General features: G+C 40.1%; 1 protein-coding gene across 6 annotated transcripts in view; it reads left to right on the forward strand.

Annotated features, from left to right (window-relative positions):
• edil3b (EGF-like repeats and discoidin I-like domains 3b) overlaps positions 1-19,176 on the forward strand; it is a 110,620-nt gene that overhangs the window by 23,726 nt on the left and 67,718 nt on the right. Inside the window, exons 2-4 of one of the 6 annotated variants that reach the window (XM_035389853.1) lie at positions 764-892; positions 8,200-8,229; positions 18,313-18,441. In XM_035389853.1, coding sequence (XP_035245744.1) covers positions 764-892; positions 8,200-8,229; positions 18,313-18,441 — 288 coding nt within the window. The remainder of the gene's footprint in view (positions 1-763; positions 893-8,199; positions 8,230-18,312; positions 18,442-19,176) is intronic. The other 5 variants (XM_035389854.1, XM_035389855.1, XM_035389856.1 and 2 more) reach the window with 5 other exon arrangements.

Genomic DNA, 19,176 nt, shown 5'->3' on the forward strand with positions numbered 1-19,176 from the left:
CACTAAGGCCCTCCAGAACTGGAGTTTGTCAGCCCAAATCTAGAGGGAAAAAAAATTTGAAAAATGGATGTGTATGTGTTAACTTGGTGCATTGACAAATGGTTTAAAATGGAGCTTATAAGAGCATGTTCCATCAGTAGAGTTACCTAAACTCATCGCCGATGAATTCATACACAACATGAAGAGTGAGAGAAAAAAAAGCAGCATAAGAGAGGGGGGGACCTGAGCATATGGTCTATTACAGGTGGCCTTGTTTTCCACTTGTCTGCTGGCCTTTTCTTTATCTGTCTACCATCTGGGCTGGATTGTTCGCTGTCCTGAAGCCCTTTATTATATCCCCAGCTATCGAACGCTGATCCTTTCTTGTGTTCATCCAACTGTCAGTCTGTTCATTCATCCAGGATGGATTTGGAAGAAATGTGGTGAAATGACAGGCTTGATAAAATGAAAAAAGAAAAGAATTTATGGTGACTGACAACTCTTGACGGCACGCTTGTGGGATGGGGGGTGGGGGGTGGGGGGGGAGTATGACTTTATGTTTTTGTAGCACTTGCATTAAGTTTGATCTGCAGTAACAGTGAAAGTACTCCGTTTAAAACCCTGCTTTCACTGTTACACTGTTAGAATATGAGCCACTAAACTATGCAGTCCTGCATCAACCATCACTGCTGTCTGCTCATCTGCTGTAGCATCAGGGTGCAGTGAAGTGGAGTACGTAGCCTCGGTCCCTCTCTCAGCCCTCCTCTCTCGCTGTCTTTCGCAGGGGAAGAGTGCGAGCCGAACCCATGCGCGAACGGGGGCGCCTGTTTCACGGCGCTGGCTGACGAGGCTCTCTCATGTGAGTGTCGCTCTGGCTTCACAGGTCCCAAGTGTGCTAGTGTTGTGGATGTTGGTAAGTGAAAAGCACGAAATTTCGGCGACACCTTTTCTTCAGCCTGAGCCTGCGTTCCTTCTTTCCCCCCGTCCCCTGTCCCCGAAAAGCATCGGCGCCCTGTCGCAGAACTTTCGGAGGTATCTGTCCTCTGCTGGCTGTCCCCTCCCCCCCCCGCCCTCCTGAGATTGAGCCTGGTCTGGTGGTCACTATGTTGCCCGCGCCTACCCCGTAATGTGGGTTGTCATCCCACATCTGTGTCCGTGGAATGTTGTGTGAGTGTCCGCCCTGCGCACAGCGGTAGTGGGACTGTAATCGCTCTCCTCTGGGAAGACGCTGAAAAGTCCCGCGCCTGCTTCCTGTCTGCTGGCGACCAAGCAGGCAGGAGCTTGGCCCTGACATATTGTGCACCTTGGCGGACCCGACAAGGCGCTCCACGCCCCCGGCAGCCCACCGACGGTACTTTTCGTCGCATGACAGCCTGCCCGTTAATCCCTGCTTATTCGCAAATAATATCCTGGCTGTTCAGTTAAAGCTGGCAAAGACCGCAAGTATATCCTTCTTTCCCTGCTGATGTCCCTGACATCAAAAGGGCATTATCCTCTCCTTTCCCTCACATATCTCTATTCATACACTTTATTCAAATCCCTAGGTTAGTAGGCTTCACCATGTGTGATCAAACTGTTCCTTTTAACAGCTCCCTCAGCCATTTTTGCTATTTTCAATTCCTGCTGTAGTCCATTGGATACACCTGACTGTTAAACATGTGGGACCTTAGTTTACGACAGAAGGTAATAACACAAGTTTCAAAAGCAAGGAGATTAAACACTGCTCACCAAGGGGCTCCCGATTCTGTATATATATATATATATATATATATATATAACAAAAATTATTTGCATGAAATAATTTAGGAAGCACTGGGTAGCATTGCTTTGGAATAGAGCTTGTTTAATATGTCTGACCTAAGATTGCTAATATGCTTGTTGTAACTTGGCCTCATTTTGATACCAATACTTTTAATAACAGGCCTAGATTTTGTGATGCTCCAAATTTAGAGATTAACATAAAAGATTTAGCTAGTATGTTCCAGGTATGATATTTTACTTGTGTTTATGTGGCTTTTCATTTGTGATTTTATTGCCTATTGGTTTTCGTATGGTTATTTCTTGTGGCAGGACAGGCCCAGCAGATGAAATGTTATTATTTAAATACCTTTTAGCTGAAAATCCTTGATTAGCAAGATGGTAGGGGGAGGAAAGTGTGCATGGGCGTTCAATTTTGCTTTAATCAATGTGCTGTTAGGTGAAAATACAGTGGTTACTGTGCACCAAGGGTCACAGTGGGCCTTTTGTAATTAAAGCACATCCTTTAATGGCCTGTAAAATGGCACTGCCTTAGTCAAAGGTTCCTGTGCGTTTAGCCTAGGAATCCATTACTTGAATTAGTTTTGTCCCTGTAATTTTGGTAGCCAGTTACAGGATGTTGGAGTAGGTGAAATTGTGCCTTTACGGACATGCTTTGTCAGAGGACGAATGCCAGATAGATTTTTCCTTGAAAAAAGATATTGTAAAGATAACTATTGCTACAGTGAAATATCTGGGCAAAGATTGATTTTTCATTGTACTTCATTTCAAACAATAGTGTTTTTGCTTACCTCATGTGACTTATAAAAATTGAAATAGATGTTATTCAATTCCATTGACTTTCAAGTTATTCAGTTCAATTCTCATTCAATTAACATTTGAAATATCTTACATTAATAATCTTACTGTGATGCACCTTGAATCCAGATAATCTCACATATGTAATACAGAAGCTAAAACAGGCTATGGTAAAACACATTCCATATTACACAGCTGAGCTTCCATATGCATGTGTCTGAGGAAGACACTTCATGTGCAGACTAAGACAGCAGACCTTGAGAGCTTGATTGACTAGCAGTTGAGCAATGAGTCCTGGTCATCCTGGCTAACTGATTCCCTCCCTCCATGGGAGATGTAATTGTGTGTTGCCCTGCAGGCACAGACATAGTCCATGTTCAATACTAGATCCATCCACACATTGGAACCTCTGAGTGCCTCTGTAGCCCAACTAGTATTATTATAGATTTTCTTCTTTGTAACTTTGGAGTAGAGGTTGTTCTTTTTAATTGATATTTTATCCCGGTTTTTCCCAACTCAAACTCGACTGAACTGGTTGATCTCCTGCTGCAGCCCTTCCTGCCGACTTCAGGAGGAGAGGGCAGATACGTGACTCCTCCAATTCACTATTCTTGCTTCTTTTTCCACACTGCAGACGCACCACCAATTATATACTGTCCATGGTTGAGGGTAATGAGGTCAGCGTATTCTTGGTTTGTATGTCCGCAGGAGTGGAGTGATGAGGTCAATGGAACTAGCCAATTGTTGCCGCGCTAATGCAGACCTCCACCCATAGGTGGCGCTAATGCAGACCTCCACCCATAGCTGGCAATGACACAACTGGGACTCGAACACCCAGTCGCAGGGCTTTCTGAACGAGCGTCTTTACAGCGTGAGCCTCACGGTGGTCCTTCTGAGTAGAGGTGGTTAACAATTAATAAGGAAATTTCATATCAATTTATGCAATACTTAATTTATCATATCACATATTCCAACGGGCCCTTAAACGCACTCCCTGCTTTGTTTCCAGGGGAGAAGAACATTGCGGCACATGTTTTGGGTGGGTGAATATTAATCAGCGAGTCACAGGTCAAATAATGAATTCAGCCGATCACAGTGTGGTCACTGGGAAGGCAAGCGGGGTGTTAGGAAGGTTTGTTATGTGTTCATGCTGACAGAGAAAATGACCGCTTACCCAGCTGTCCGTTCACTTAGAACTCGTGGCAGGGAAGGTCTCATTATTCCAGCACAGTGCTCCCACGCACTGTGAGCTGATTGATTATCCCTCTGGAAATTTTCTGTAGGCCAGAAAGGACTGGAATTACCAGGCAGCAAACATTATTTCACAGGATCAAGTTTGACAAGTGGCTGTTTGTGGCTATCAGCTATTGTCCTTAACATTACACATCATACTTAACATAAAACAGCCTAAAAGATAACAGAGGTTTCTTTTGGTTAGCAAGAAATGTGTAAATGTGTACAGTCAACAGCAATGAAATATTTTTTTTTAAATGAAGGACGCTTGAGCAAGATGAAACATACACACAGACAATCTGCAACCAGTATAGCCATAAATGTGGTTTGTCCACAGTTCTTAAGTATGTGTCCTGTATTTGTTGACCAAATTAATTGGGCCCAGATTAAAATTGTCATTTAAGAAAGTAAATGTGGTACATCCTTCAGTTCCTCACTTACAGTTAATGACGAAATGTGCTACGATGTGAATAGAGGCATTGGAAAATTTGGTTGTTGTATAATTATTTTGTAGGTTGCCAGTGCTATCAGTGAGTTACAGACATGAAGGCTGAATGATGCAGCTAGTGGGTTAACTAGCATGGTGAAAAGGGGGTCGGACCAAATGAGAAAAGGGTCAAGGTTCATTTAGGGACGAATGAGAGCGAGCTAAAATCAGGTGGTACATATTATAATTAGCCATCTTCATTAAGACCTGTTGCTTATCTGGAGGGCAGTGATGTAAGAATATGGTAATAAGTACAAGCTTTATCTGGTACTCTTATCATTCATAGACATACAGTATTGTACTCTTAATTAAGCTGCTATTTAAAGCTTGATATGAATTGTTGATGCATTTCATTTCAGCCTTGTTCAAGGCCATCTCTTGAAAATACAGCTACCCATGAACAACTGTACATAACGGCTGCATGCTTTTAATGAGACTGCAAATAAACAAATACACACTCAAGCACACATATGCACACACATATGCACACACACACGCTACAAGTGAACATTATTTGACAAATCATCTGCCACCCTAAAAGGGGTAAAATTATATAAAATCAATTTTTATTGTACATTGAAATTTTTTACATGGTAGTTCTATATTGATTATAGGTTGGAAGCTTGAATGTCGTACTGTTTCAGGTATTTAACCTACATTTATTCAAGTTAATATACAGCTATATAAATAAATGAAATGTAAATTGAATATGCTGTGGATTTAATGGGCATCTGCTGAGAAAATAAACAATGTTGGTACTGAAATCTGTTGTGTTCGTGGACAGCTTATATAAAATTACTTTTTTAGCATATATGCTTCTGGGGTATCCTCTTGCCACCGAAGTGCTAATTGATGTCGATGGAGGGAAGATTCTTTTAGTGATTTTATTGCTTTTTTTTTTTTTTGCTGTGTTGGAAGCGCTGACTGCAGCGCTCCATCTGCTGCGTCGCCTTGGTAAGCAGATTCCCCCGCGTGTCCCTGACTGGGCGGCTTTCGCCTTCTCTCGCCTGCCCTGCCACCTGTCTCATATAACACTGCATCCCCCTTCAGAGCTGCGCTGCTTGGCTACCCTTTCTTCCTTATTTACAAATGTCTGAGCCTGCATTTCCCCTTTTTTCCATTTATTCAGTTCTTACTGGAAGGCTTTGCACTTTCGCTAGTATTCCTGCTGGTAATTTCCCTGCTTTTATATTTTGTATCCCTCTACCCACAAGTACTTGACTCTTCTCATCCTCTACATCATTCCAGATATCTATCCTTTTAACCGGCTCTATATTACAACCAGTGTGTATAAACATTGCATTCATTCTGAATAATTTGTTTTTCACTCGCTATGTCGTAATAATGAGATCTTTTCCTCTTAATTATGAGAAAAGGTCTCGTAGTTATGAGAAAATCATGAGAAAAGATCTTGTAATTTTAAGAAAAAAGATCTTGTAATTACAGTGCCTGTAGTAGTGGTGGAAACATTGCTGATTAAAATTGTTTTGTACAGTATAGTACAAAGATTTGAGTTATTGACTACGTGATTTGTTCCCTGATGGGGTCAGTTCCACAACTACATTAATTTGTCCACTACAACCACATGAATTCCACATTCCTCTCACTTTTTTTTCTGACAATAATATTTCTTCCATATCGCACATATAAATATGCTTCTCAGGGATTTCTATTCATGATCCCCCTGCTGCTATTTCTGGCCCTGTCTTGATTGGTCAGTGATTTGCATTGATTTGGGTCACAGTCTGGAGATGGTAATATGGTTCTCTCAGAGCTCCTTGTAAGTTCCTAGCCAAGCAGACTAGAAATCACAGGGATTCAATGCCTGAGTTGGTGGTGCTACCATATGGTCTGCCATCACTTTGCATTAATGGACCATATAAGGCAGGTCTCTTGAGAGAGACATTAGTGTACGCACTTGCTGGTTTGAGAGGCTTTGCCATAGCTCTGCTGATGCAGGCTTTTCAACTTCTCTGCCGCCTTCAAAAGGCACAAATGCATACGAATGTGAATATGCATGCAAAGCAGAAGCCATATGATTTTTTAATGACATTTCCCACATTTCATCTTGTCTAATTGGAATTGGCAGTTGTTTCCCTCAGGTAATGTAGAGGTGTTTGCAGTCCTCTGATATACTCATCTGTGAGAGGTTACACATTACTATAGGAGAGAACTGGTGCTAATCGGACAAGGGGTTTATCTCTCAGTAGTGAGAATTCACAGCCTCTGGGAGCCTGGGATGAAGTTGGGAATAACATGGTAGTAACCAGAGGTACCCTGCTGATTTAAACAGCCCTTGGATGAGGCAAACTCTGTCCTGCTGTTGCACTCTTCCAGTCATAATTGTCTAAGCTTGAAAGCACAACTCATGCCCAGACTGTTATCGTAGTGAGCCACTTGAAATGGCCACATTTGTTTCTGCAAATGTAATGATCAATTATGTGTTTCAGCAAGTGGAGACACCCATGTGCCATTTTTATTTTGTGTTGGGGTAAGGCTGCCTGGATTTTTTGCTTGATCCTAGGGGACATTCTGGTTAACTCGTAGTTGGTAGTAGCAAGCATTCAAATCTTCAGTGTTGGCTGTTACATGCAAACACACTATAAATTATTTGGGTGGAATTACACTCAAAATGGTGTCCAGTCCTCACAGTATAGCTGTGGTCTTTGCACACATAGATCCTCATCCTTTTTGCGTCCAGTCTCAGAAAGCAATATGCTGTTATTTTCTTTTTCCCTGAGGTCAGCCTTACTGAAATAAGCTTCCAATGCTCCAGAAACCAATTTGACATTTTGCCCTGAGATGTAGCCAAGTAGATTCAGTCCAATGTCCTATAAGGACAGTGCCATTGGTTTGGCCCCAGGTGCTGCTGATTACATATGTTGTGTTTATCTAACTAGTACAGGGACATAGTTTGAATTTCCTTTGTGTGGCCTTTCGAGACCCATGTAGCATGATTATAGCTTCTTGTACTTACTTGTGTTGGTCAAAAGGAAAAACAGTAATAATTACTGTAAAAGTACTATAGTATTAATACAATAATAAAGTGTGATCTGTATTAAATTATGTTGCACGATTGTCCGTCCTCAACATTTGGTTGTTCCTCTGCAATAAAATGTTGGCACTAAAACTTGATTAATGTCCACATAATCTATGGTGTACTGCTTGAAACCTGGTAGAGAGTTTTTTCATTCTAACCTAATATTCTCTATTTCAACTCAATAAAATGCTGAAGGGAAAATGGTAGGAGAAGTGAAATCTCTTTAAAATGTATCAGCAAAAGTTGAGGTGGAAATCTCATCACACAGACTGTGACTTCACACACACTTGGTTCCTCACATAATTTGATTTATCCATCCCCTGTGCGACTTTCATATCTGGTTGTAAATAAACACTGTACTTATTATGTCATGATGATCAAAACTTCAGCTCCATTACCATATGGAGCGATGAAATAAATAACAGCAAAACTGTGTTTGGAACAGTTTTTGTCTTGATATGATTGCTGATTTGCATTTTTAATGTGTTTAAAGGGACACAATCTGATTACAAGATTGAAAGATGCCTGCTGTTTATACTGGCACTCAAGGCCAAGGTCTTTCAGAATGTTTAAACGGTCAATGTGGTAATCAACCTTTAAGCAAGTGAAATGTGCAGATTAGTATTCATGTTAACTGATTAAAAACATTTTTCTTTTTTTTTCTTCAATTGAGACATCAGCAACAGCAGTGTACTTGAAGCATAATTTATAAGCACTCCTCTGACACAGTGCGTCCGGTAATGTAATAAAAATATAAATTGATTTTTGTTTGAAAATGCGTGCGTACATGCCTAAATCTGTTTGCATAGGTGCTTAGTTGCTACTACATTAACTTCTTTTTTCTCTCTCTCTCTCGCTCTCTCTCTCTCTCTCTCGCTCTTTCTCTCTCTTGCATTCCTGGCAGCAGCCGATGGAGAGGACCCTACTTCAGCAGGTGGGATTTTTGTAGACCGTGTAATTGTGCCGTTTCCCCTCATGCCACTTCTGCACTCCATTTTACGATTCTGTTGTGAACGCAAGCCTGCCTGCACTTTCCAGTCTGTGCCTTTCCCCACTCATTATTACTGCACGGTTTACGAGCCTCTTCTAATAAAACCCCTCCGTTATGTTCTCCATAGTTTTTATGTTTGTACTTTTTAAAATTCCTACTTTTTCAAGTTTTTCTTCACGTGTCTCAAATGCACCTCACATGTTCTGTACGGCGTTGAATGCTGAATGTTTTGAGACTGTGTTTAATATGTAGTTCAAAGATGGCTGTGTTAACTTATTTAAAGCGGTGCCATGCGGGACTCTGATGCGTAACTCCAGGGTGCTAAAATCACAGCAGTGCCGCCCCGAGCCGTTCACTTTGGAAAGCCTTAGCTGTGGAATTTTGCCAGTTCTTGGTTGAGAGGTGTACCGTAGGCGTTGACGCTAATTTACTGTCTTTCAGTAGAAGTCCCAGTTGTGGTGAGATATGGCATCAGGGGGAAGTTACGCCATGATCAATTCATTTCAGGAGTGTAGGCGCAGCTTCATCTCCTCTCTCATCTCTCACCTCTGTGCTATATATAGCACGGCACATCCGGGCCTCCCATTGGCTGCGGCTGCTCGGTGCGCATCAGCTCATCTCTGAAGGTTTTCGCACTCTCCAGTCTGAGGACCCCTTTTCAATAAGTTTGGCTGTCACAGCATGCATCTGCGTGCACCTTGATGTTAGTTACATGCCAGCATATTAAATTAGTTCAAGGGCCCTTATATAACAGCACATCAAAGATTGAGGTCATGTGCTCTGTGCTGACAAGTTATGTTTCTGTCGAAATAGCAAGTAAAGAAATTGCTGTTCTTTCTTCTGGAATTTTTTAAAACTTTTTTTTACAGAAGGCACAGAGCCTTTTTTTCCCCAAATACAGCCTCTATGTAAATACATTTTCTGTGGCACTTGTGTGTGCCCAATCGTTTTCTCTGCTGTACTTGATAGGAGGATTGAATAAAATGCTAAATCAAAGAAATGGCTGATAATTTCACAAACTACATATCACGGGTAACAAAACTGGAGAAAAGTACTGTGATTTGTTAATATTTTTAGTAGCTACTGTGTTTTTTGCACAATTTATTAAGAGTAGCCCAGAGTAGACACGCGTGTGTAGCTGGAATATAAACGTTATAGCGTTTGGTATTCAATCAATGGTATGATATACCTGTAAGGGGCTCCTTAGTCTTTAGTCTTAGTCTGATCTGTGCATTGAAGGAGGGAGTTCTAGCAATGGGACAGGCCTAAAAATATTCAATTGAGTTAAACATAAAAAAAGAAACAAATTCCATCATCAATCAAAAAGAAAGGATTTGATAGACAGACTGGAGAACACAAATGAAAATGTAGATAAATGTAAATGAAATAGTGCTCATACATAGCCCCCTTTAAATACATCAGAAGAACAGGCATCAATCACTTGTTAGATATCATTAACTGAACATCAACAACAGTTGTCAAAATGTGATTGTAAAGAAAAAAGGAAAATTTGTCTTTGTACTATTAAAGCTACCAAAGCTATCACATTTGACGTCCATGTATTCTGATATGCATTTCATAATTGTAAAATAGGTACAGTAATTATTTAAGCGGTTCAGTCCAAAGTTATGTAGCTTCAACTGATTTGTTTTATAGAATTCTATGGAAAGCTGGATTTGCTGGGTTAAAAAAAAATTTTTTTTACCTTATCCACATCATAAATTATTTTTTTCTATGAATTGTGAAGTTCTTCATGATTCATTCATTGATTGAATGCAGATTAAGACCTGATGCCTCATCTTCCTGTTTTCCTCTTTTCATTTCAATTGTGTGGGAGAGACGGTGTTTAGCAATTTTGCAAGTAAAATGCAGAGCCATTTCCATGTATTATAGCAGCTAGAGCTCCATAATGAACCTGCTCCTATACTGAAGCTCTTCCCTGCTGTGAGAACCTGAGAAACACTTAAGTCCTTTGAAGTGCACAAAATGCACATTGTTCATCAGAATCCCATTCGTTTCACGTCAAACAGCAGGGATCTCGTTGTTAATCATATGTAGAGCCCCTGGATTGAAAATAATCAAAGTATAACTCGATTTCAATGCTGTCTACTGTCATCTTAAACATCGCTTGTTGACCCACACTTTTAGCTATGCAAGTGGCCATGTTGAAACACTTATTCTTTTTGATGTTTCTTACATCTTCATTGCTTCTTAATTCTGGGAGGTTCCAGTTGATGCCGGGAGATTCTGATGCTGTTTTACAGTATGAAATCCTCATTGCAAACAGTACTGTTCTTGGTTGGTTGGAATGTTTCACGTTCCAAGAGTAGGGAGTAAAAAATTGTAATGTTAAAGGCAGAGAGCCATGTATTTGGTAAGTATGTGGCTGAACATGTAGCCCAGCTGGTAAAGGTTAATTTTTTCCTGTTACGTCTGGCCAGGATCAGGTACAAAGAGAGCAGGCATAAGAGCAGGCATGGTCTGCTTGGGTATTTTTATTGCTTTGTCATGAAATTTAAGAATGTGTTCAGGCCAGTGTACCATAGACGTGGATTAGGACATTGATATCTTTGTACTCTGCGGCCTCCAGGTTTTCTGAGTTGTATTATGGACTGTGATGCTTCCCCAGACAAGGGTGTTTGTAGTGCAGTGCCAGTGTAGTATATTAGTTAAGAAACTGGACTCGTAACTGAGAGGTTATGAGTTCTATTCCTAGGTGGGGAATAGAACCCTGTACCCTTGAGCAAGGTGCTTAACCTGAACTACATCAATAAATATCCGGCTGTCTAAATGGAAGCACATAAAAATGTAAGCTGTATGTCACTCTGGATAAAAATGTCTGATAAATCCCTAAAACATAAGGAAGAGAAAAAGAGAAATGTGTGTATAGTATATGGTAATTAGCTTATGGTACTAGGTACTTCTCATTATCCACAAAAGTTAAGCAAACTACCATCATCTCCCAATGCAGACACGTATTTGATTAGTGGTGCAAGAAAGCAATACACTTCTGTCTGGTATCTGTATGACTGGAGTAAGCCCTAGCCCTTTGGGTTTGTTGGTAATATTTTGCTTTACATATGTGGGAATATTAGGATTCACAATATTGGGAATTCTGCAACGTATAGCTACACAAATAGTTACACGTATGAATCCAATGTGTATATTTTAATCATCAAGCTTTCTGATTTGTTTGATCACATTCTGTCATAATTACCAATCAGGAAATTTAGAGTTTAACATTAGAGGTTTCTGGTGAGAATCCCCACCCCCCATGTTCTTCAATTTAACTAACACAGACCTTTAATTTAATATCCCACACACTTTTTAATGAAAACAGATCATAAAATTCCTGAGACATTTGCTTCAATTGGGTATTTTTAAGAGATTACTCGGCTGTAGTTCCGGTAGTGTTTAATGTCTCTGCACAGAGCATCAGAAAGACCTGTGAACCCGCGGTCAACCTGTATGCAGACAGAAATATTGCTGCATTCTCACAAGTAAAATATATTGGACTTCCTACTGAGCTCACATTTTAAAAGCGGGTGACCGATGCATGCAGGAAAGCAGCATCCATCATTGTAAGTATGGCCATTTCAAAATACTTATCTGTGAAACAGGATAGGGTACAGGCAAAGGAATGCTGATAGTGCTCTGTGATTGATCTCAACTCTATCATGCCAGCCTGTCTGAGTGTGAGAAGACGCTGCTGTAAATGTGCAGGGAGAAGGCTCTCCTTTCCTCTATGAGAAAAGGCCGGGACAGCAGCCCTCTGCAGTGTTTCTTACTGCACGTGTGTGCGCAGATGCAGCTTCTCACAAATAAGGAGAAAAGCACTCGGCCAGGTACACCCCTCCAATTAGTGGCCGGAGTCGGTGTGGAAACGAATGTCAGTCGGGGCATATTAAGCCTTCTTAAGCCCCGCAAAAGGTCTTTGTATTGAGCAACCATGTTACAGTGAATACATCTGAGACTACGAGATGATCATGGGAGTGCTCTCTTTCCAGTGCGTCATTGTCATTGTGCCCCGTTGCTGAAGGTTATGCCATTGTGACGGAATGTTGCACTGGAATGTGCTCAAGCCTGCATTCAGTCCCCAACTTTGATTTACACAGTTTGCCAATCACGGAAAGCCACTCACTGAACTGTGTTTGTGAAGTCAAAAAAATGAAGAGTTAGCGAGCCAAAAGCTAATGTTGATTGAGTCCAGGTCACAGCATATAGCACAGTAAAGACTAAAGCAGATTCTGTGGCCCTGTGTGACGGGCATCGGTGTCCTTGGGCTTCATTGTTTTGAATGGAGTGCTTGCGTCCACTTTTGATGTGTTTATCTGCATTCGCTGGCTTTCCGCGGAGCAGGAGGGAGACAGGAGACGTTTTATCAGAATGGAGCCGCCATCGCTGGTGACATTTTCATGGCATTTCCTTGCTCGTCTGAAAGCCTTTCAAGGTGATATCGGACTTTATTAAATTTTCCCTGATCCTCCAATATTTAGGGTTAGTTTGACATCCGTGGCTCGAGCCATTGTGTTTTAATACTATTGATGCATTTTACTACTTTTTGATTTGTGTTCATTGCTCTGACGGAGTTAAATGTTAACATGTCTTGTCCTTTTTGTCCTGGTAGGACATAAAGAGACATGCTTGGAATTGTCAAAAATACCTTGTCTTGTCACCTTCTGAAGGAACCCTTTCATCCAGACAGCAGAAGATGACCGAAGAATCAGGACAGAGATGTAGCGTGCAAAACATGATTACCAGAAAACTAGAAAAGTAACCCCTCCAAAAATGCCAACAGTTCTATTTTGCCCATTCTGAAGTTCTGAACCCAACCCCCACCCCCACAACTGCTGGATCAGAAGATATGGATGTTACATGAATGTTGATCAAAGGACAAACTGATTGATTGATTTATTATTACATTATCATATTCATGCAGTAAACAAAATGATATTTTAGATATAGTATATGCAGTATGTCAAATATCATTACTGATATAATAAACCAACTACTCCCTGGAGTCAACTGCCTTTTTTTTACCAGAAATTTAACTAACAACTTCGTAAAATAGCTACTCTTTATAGTAGAAACCTGAGGATAGATGTTACAGAGAGATGTTATTTGAGTCTAGATTCAAGTGATCAATAAGTGACCATAGGCCACTCATGATATTATGTTTTGGCCAGACTCCTGGTGAAGGCATAGAGCTTGAAAATGACAGATATTTAATAACTGAAAACTCTTTGAGTAACAGAAATTTTAGAAATGATTACTGAATTGCATTATGGAAATAATTATGGGTGGTATTAAATCTTCTGGTTAAACCTGTCTTGTAGACCTTTAATCTGTATAATTGTGAACATTCAATTTTCAGTGTCCTAAATGACACACTGTCTTGAGTGTATTCTTCACATAATAACTCATCAGCTTGCAAATCGCTGTTGTTTTGTTGTTTAATGTGTTAATGAGGGGATTTCCTAAATCCTCAGCTTGATATTGTCAGCGGGACTATGAACCACTTTCTGAGGATCGTCAGTTTGCAGAAATCACCACTGCTGAAAATCTCCCATCTGTTTTTTTTTTCTTTTCCCAAAGATTGTAGATGTGTGAGATTTACTATTCACTATTTTCTCAGTGTGAGCTGACCTTTTAATGTTTTTTCAGAGATCTCTTGAGCCAAAGAGACTATTGTATGTCTAGAGAGGGAAAACCACCACTTCAATACAAAACTCAAAATGCACATCTTTAACCTTTGTATTTAAATATTTTGAGATGTATATCAATCACATTTTTCCCCTGCTCACACTGTTGACAATATAATCAGATATGATAATCAGTAGTCTGTTTGGAACACGCAATGGGTAGGGATGGCAGATGCACTGTGCAGTGTTGTCACTACAATATCATGTAATGAGTTGCTTATCAGATGAGAACACAGAAGAGAAATGGCAAAATGCCTGTGTTACTGCAAGGGTAAACAGAAAGTGTGGAACAACTGATGTTTTTCCTTTTTTTGCATTGGGAAAAAATGGGAATTATTTCATCAGGAAGTCACCTTATCTAGAATGAGGTACAATAACTATCCCCTTTGCACTTTGATAACAGAAGAGGGACTGACACACTTAACATTTCCCTCATGCCGAACAAAGGAATCAGGAGCAGGATCCTCAATTCCTTATTCAAATGCTTTTGCATCCAATTTCGTCCTCCCCCTCCCCCCCTTGAATACTTTGTCTCTGAATATGTCATACAAATTGCCAGTATATCCATCTTCTTGGGTATTGTATGGAGATGTGCTTTTATTGTCAGTGAGCTATTATGCCATTATTGCTCATCACATCAGAATGTTCAGACCTCTGTCACTCTATCCCCCTATGAGGAGTCTTAGCACAATAGAGTTTCCACAAAGCTCCCATTGTAATTAGAATCAGGACTCTTGCATTTTACATCAAGACTTATGCACAAATGGCCTGACTTCAAAAGTGTGAGGCAGTTTGTAAGTTTAAGGGGCTATTACGGATGCTTAATTCAATGTTTGCTTGTGTAGAGCCTATTTGGGGATATATTGCATTATGCATTTCATACATTATTCAAATACATTATCACACATTATACATTATATAGTGTACATTAGAGGAACCGCATTCAAAAGCTCTTGTTGTAATGTTTGAAGATCACCCGTACTTGATGTCTCCTTGTCAGTCTTTTCTTATCCTGGCGAATACCTTTTCATAGCACTGATGGCCACCATGAACTGATCTTAATGTGATTGATGTGCTTTTTCCCCACACTAATTATTTGGTGATTTTCCATTAAAAAGAGAAAAACCGATGATACCATCTTTACACTTTGATGGTAATCATAAGAATGGGGCTTGATCTTGTCTTTGATCTTTAAAATAAGTCTTATCTGTGTTTAATCTGAGAAATGGGCAGTCTGGTAATTGCTGTATTCTACATAATCCTATTTTTGAAAGTTATGACACACATATTTTTACCTATTCTACAGGATGGTTTGTGTGAGCAGATACCACACACAATCGATGACATTTCACGCAGTTGTCATGTAGTCTGTTCAGGTTACTCAAAGTCTCAAACTGAAAATATGTTGGAGGTGTTACCTCTGCGTTATAAATCATTTCTATGACTACAACGACCAACATTACCCACCCTAAAGTCTTTATCAACTTCATCACATGATTGCAATGAATGGATTTTGTGTGATTATATGTGCAAAATTAGTTTCGGCAGCGCTTGATAGAGAAGTTTGTATGAAAGCATTGGTCATTCAGTTACTGAATAGCGTGCCGGGGTAGAGAGCAACACATTCGCAGCAGCACCTGTCGCCTATTGTTTGGCGGGGGATTTTTGTGAAGAAAATGGCACAAACTGTCTTTACTGAGTCAATTTTGATATTTCAGAAAAATATTCTGAAAAGAAATGGAAGGAGGAAGGTGTTGCATTTACAGTGTTGGAGTCATTTTAATTTTAAAGTCTAAACATGTGATGATGTTGCCTGTGGCCTTTCTAGTGTTAACAGACACTTTCATATGGGATATCTTACGCAGATTACGTTTACATATAATTAATTTATAAAGCTGAATGTTACCTTGCTTAAGGATACGGCAGTATCCCAGCTGGCACCCAGTCGAATCCATAACCTTTGAATTGCAGATTCAACACTATTTAGTCTGTATATCTGTTCTTTATTCTTTCCATGGTGCATCACAACAGCATGACAGTTGTTCATGCTGTTGTGATGCACCACGATGAAGCAGAATAGATTTTGCCTTTGGACAATGCAGATCAGGATTTTAATATTCAGCCCCAGGAACCTGAATCCCAAAATGGCACCAAGGCATATAATTACATCGAAGCTGCTCACAAAATTAAAGGCAGTGATATGCTGATTATAATTTCTTCCACATGCAGTAGCCTAATGTGTGTCAATTGTATAGACTATTTATTGCCTTGATCAATCCTTAATATAACTGATAAAATTATCATTAAAATGAACTGATATAACGAGTCTGATCTCATGCCATTGGTGTCATTATGGTCAGACATCAACCTACCAGCATGAAGGGCACAGGAACAAGTCCTTTTGCATTATGCCCAACATTTACAAACTGGTGATATTCATAGAAGCCTCAAAATACTATGATCTGTATTCAATCCACATTTGTCCTTAAGTTTGACTTACAAGTAAATGCAAGCCTTCTGCTTTTCTTCACTTTTTCTTGGCGAGGTGGCTGTAGTGATTGCTGAACTTGGCAAACTGTGTTGGTAAAGAAAGAAATTTCATTGGTATTTATTAATCCAAAAAATGTATGTTGCAGACAAATGTTGATTGAAACCCTGCCTACATAAAATTGCACTTTGTAGAAAACTTGGTTACCATCTAGGACTTAATGGCTAATTTAAATATTTAAAATTTAAACACCGCCTGCTTCTTTTGTTAATTGTAATTGGCAGGACAGTATTGTTTTGATTTGTTGAGATTGTATTTCTTTATGAATATCCTTTCCAATTCACCATTTTATGAGGTGAATTTATTTATCGTTGTAATGTTCTAGTAAACTGACAGCGAGAAGAAGATGAGGTGCAGAACTGGGGCTGCAATGGGAAGAAAGGAAGACATTGTTGATTTTGATTATCAGAGCCAACATTAAAATTAACTATGCTAAGAAACACACGTCAAAGAAAGTAATGTGTGTATGTGTCTGTGTAGATGTGTCTTTGTGTGTGATATATACTGTGTGTGTGTGTGTGAGAGAGAGAGAGAGAGGGAGCAGCAGCAGAGAGACTAAATATGTCAACCTCACAAGTCAGAATATTTATTCTGATTGCAAATGGATTATGCAGCGTTGCAAGTTTGACTGGGTTTATTTCAAAGAGTCAGAGAGACGGTGAGGCAGTTCTGAGGGAGTAGTCTGCGTGTTTGCATTCTGTGCCACTTTCTGTTGCAGCTTTGAAGCAGGAGAAAGCTGATGATCAAGTTCAGTAAGACTTTGGTCCTCAAACATTGAAAGAAAAATATTTTTGTGGCCTGAATTGCTCTGTTATGCTGAAAATGTGACGGGCACCGCATTCAGATTTGAATGGTTCAGCGTTGTCATGTCTTGTTTTCATGATCAGCTTGTAGCATCAACCTCACTGGCATACATATCCTATGCTTATCTGCTTTTCTGTCTAGTCTGTACTCATTGAACCTTTCTCTCCACTCTCAGCTAGAAGCCGCAGTAGATACATGGGTGCATATTATAATGGCAGAAAAAGATGAATGTCGCTGTCCAAGAATAACGAATTTCAAATAAAAACCTCCAGGCAACCAGTGCTAGTTAGACTCTTCGAACAGCTGTAGGTAAATAAATATCGAACTGCCTTTTACTGAAACAAATTGAAAAAGGAACACCTTGTAGCTAGGAAATAGAAAGTCCTTTTCTTAACCAACAGGCCAAATCTGAGCCTGTGGCAGGTGAGTCATCCAATCTAACGCTGACTGAAATGGGTATATTGGGCAAGAGCACCATTTTTGCCCTATTTGAAGTACCGATCAGCAGTGTACAGCAATCGCAGTGATGTATTGATCAATATTCGATTTTGGAATAGGAATTATACAATGATCATAGTGTCTGGCTGTTTTTAATTTCAACTGCGAAGATTTCTGAAAAACAAAATGAGTCACTACACTATGAGCGGAAGGGATGAGTGGGAAGAGGGGAGGGAGCCCACGGGCTAGGGCCCGGTGAATAATCTACTGCTACGAGCTCTCCTGGTTTATTAGAAGTGCTTTCATTCCTTCTGGGTGCTCGCGCTGTTGGATACCCCTTTCTGCTCAGCGGCAGCTCCTGCAGTGCACAAGCTGTGCTGCTACATCTCAGCAATTAAAATATAAATAAATAATATTTAAAAATTCACAAATGCATAGACGAGTCAAACATACACTGGATGGACTCCTTCCCTAATGGATGTCAGGACTGAACCTTTCAAACGTTTACGTGAGCATTCTGTTCTTCATTTTTAGGGCCTTGTCACCCAAATCCCTGTCACAATGGAGGAGTGTGTGAAATCAGTGAGACGTACAGAGGCGACACCTTCATTGGATACGTGTGCAAGTGCCCACCTGGCTTCAGCGGAATCCGTTGCCAACACAGTGAGTTTGCTGTTCCCATTTCACTATTTTACACGCCCACATACAAACAGTGTGTGGCCATGCCATTAAAGCCTCAATATAGAATCGGCATTTGCAATATACAGCATAACTGAGTAATACTCTTCTAAAGACATAGCTGAAATGAAATTAGAAAACTAGTCAATTAGCTGCCTCTGTTTTGTTTTGCTAAGAGGATAGCAATGGACCTTATCGGACTTCTGTGGGCCCATAGCAGTACAGCTTCTTTCAGAATACATAGATGCACAGTAGTACGATTTGCCAAAAATCCATACTAAGGAGTATCTTCACAAATGTGACGTGAGTTTCCTACTGAGAAGAACTGAGACGAATGTAGGATGCATTAAATGAGGTTAGATAAGCAATGCTCCTGAAAACACACATTGACATTCACTCCAAAAAAGAATCAGCATATTTATTTTCCATCTTCAGTACTGTGTAGCAAAAAGGTGTGAACAGATCACATTCCATAATGAGAATCGCATCCCTTTCAACATTCCTGTTATTACCACACATTTCTATTCAGTTTGCGCCCGCTTTGATTGTAAAGGGAAAACTTATCTCAGATGCGTCACTCAAATGTGAGTCAAAAGGACAGGGCGGATTGAACCCCGGCCACTGTTTTCACAACTTTCAAGTTCGGAATGCCACAATGTCTTTCATTAGTCAGCGTGATTGGCTCGCTAATTAAATCTGTCACACACAGAATCCCTGGCC

This window comes from Anguilla anguilla, chromosome 14, assembly GCF_013347855.1.
Source record: "Anguilla anguilla isolate fAngAng1 chromosome 14, fAngAng1.pri, whole genome shotgun sequence".
Classification (NCBI taxonomy): Eukaryota; Metazoa; Chordata; class Actinopteri; order Anguilliformes; family Anguillidae; genus Anguilla; species Anguilla anguilla.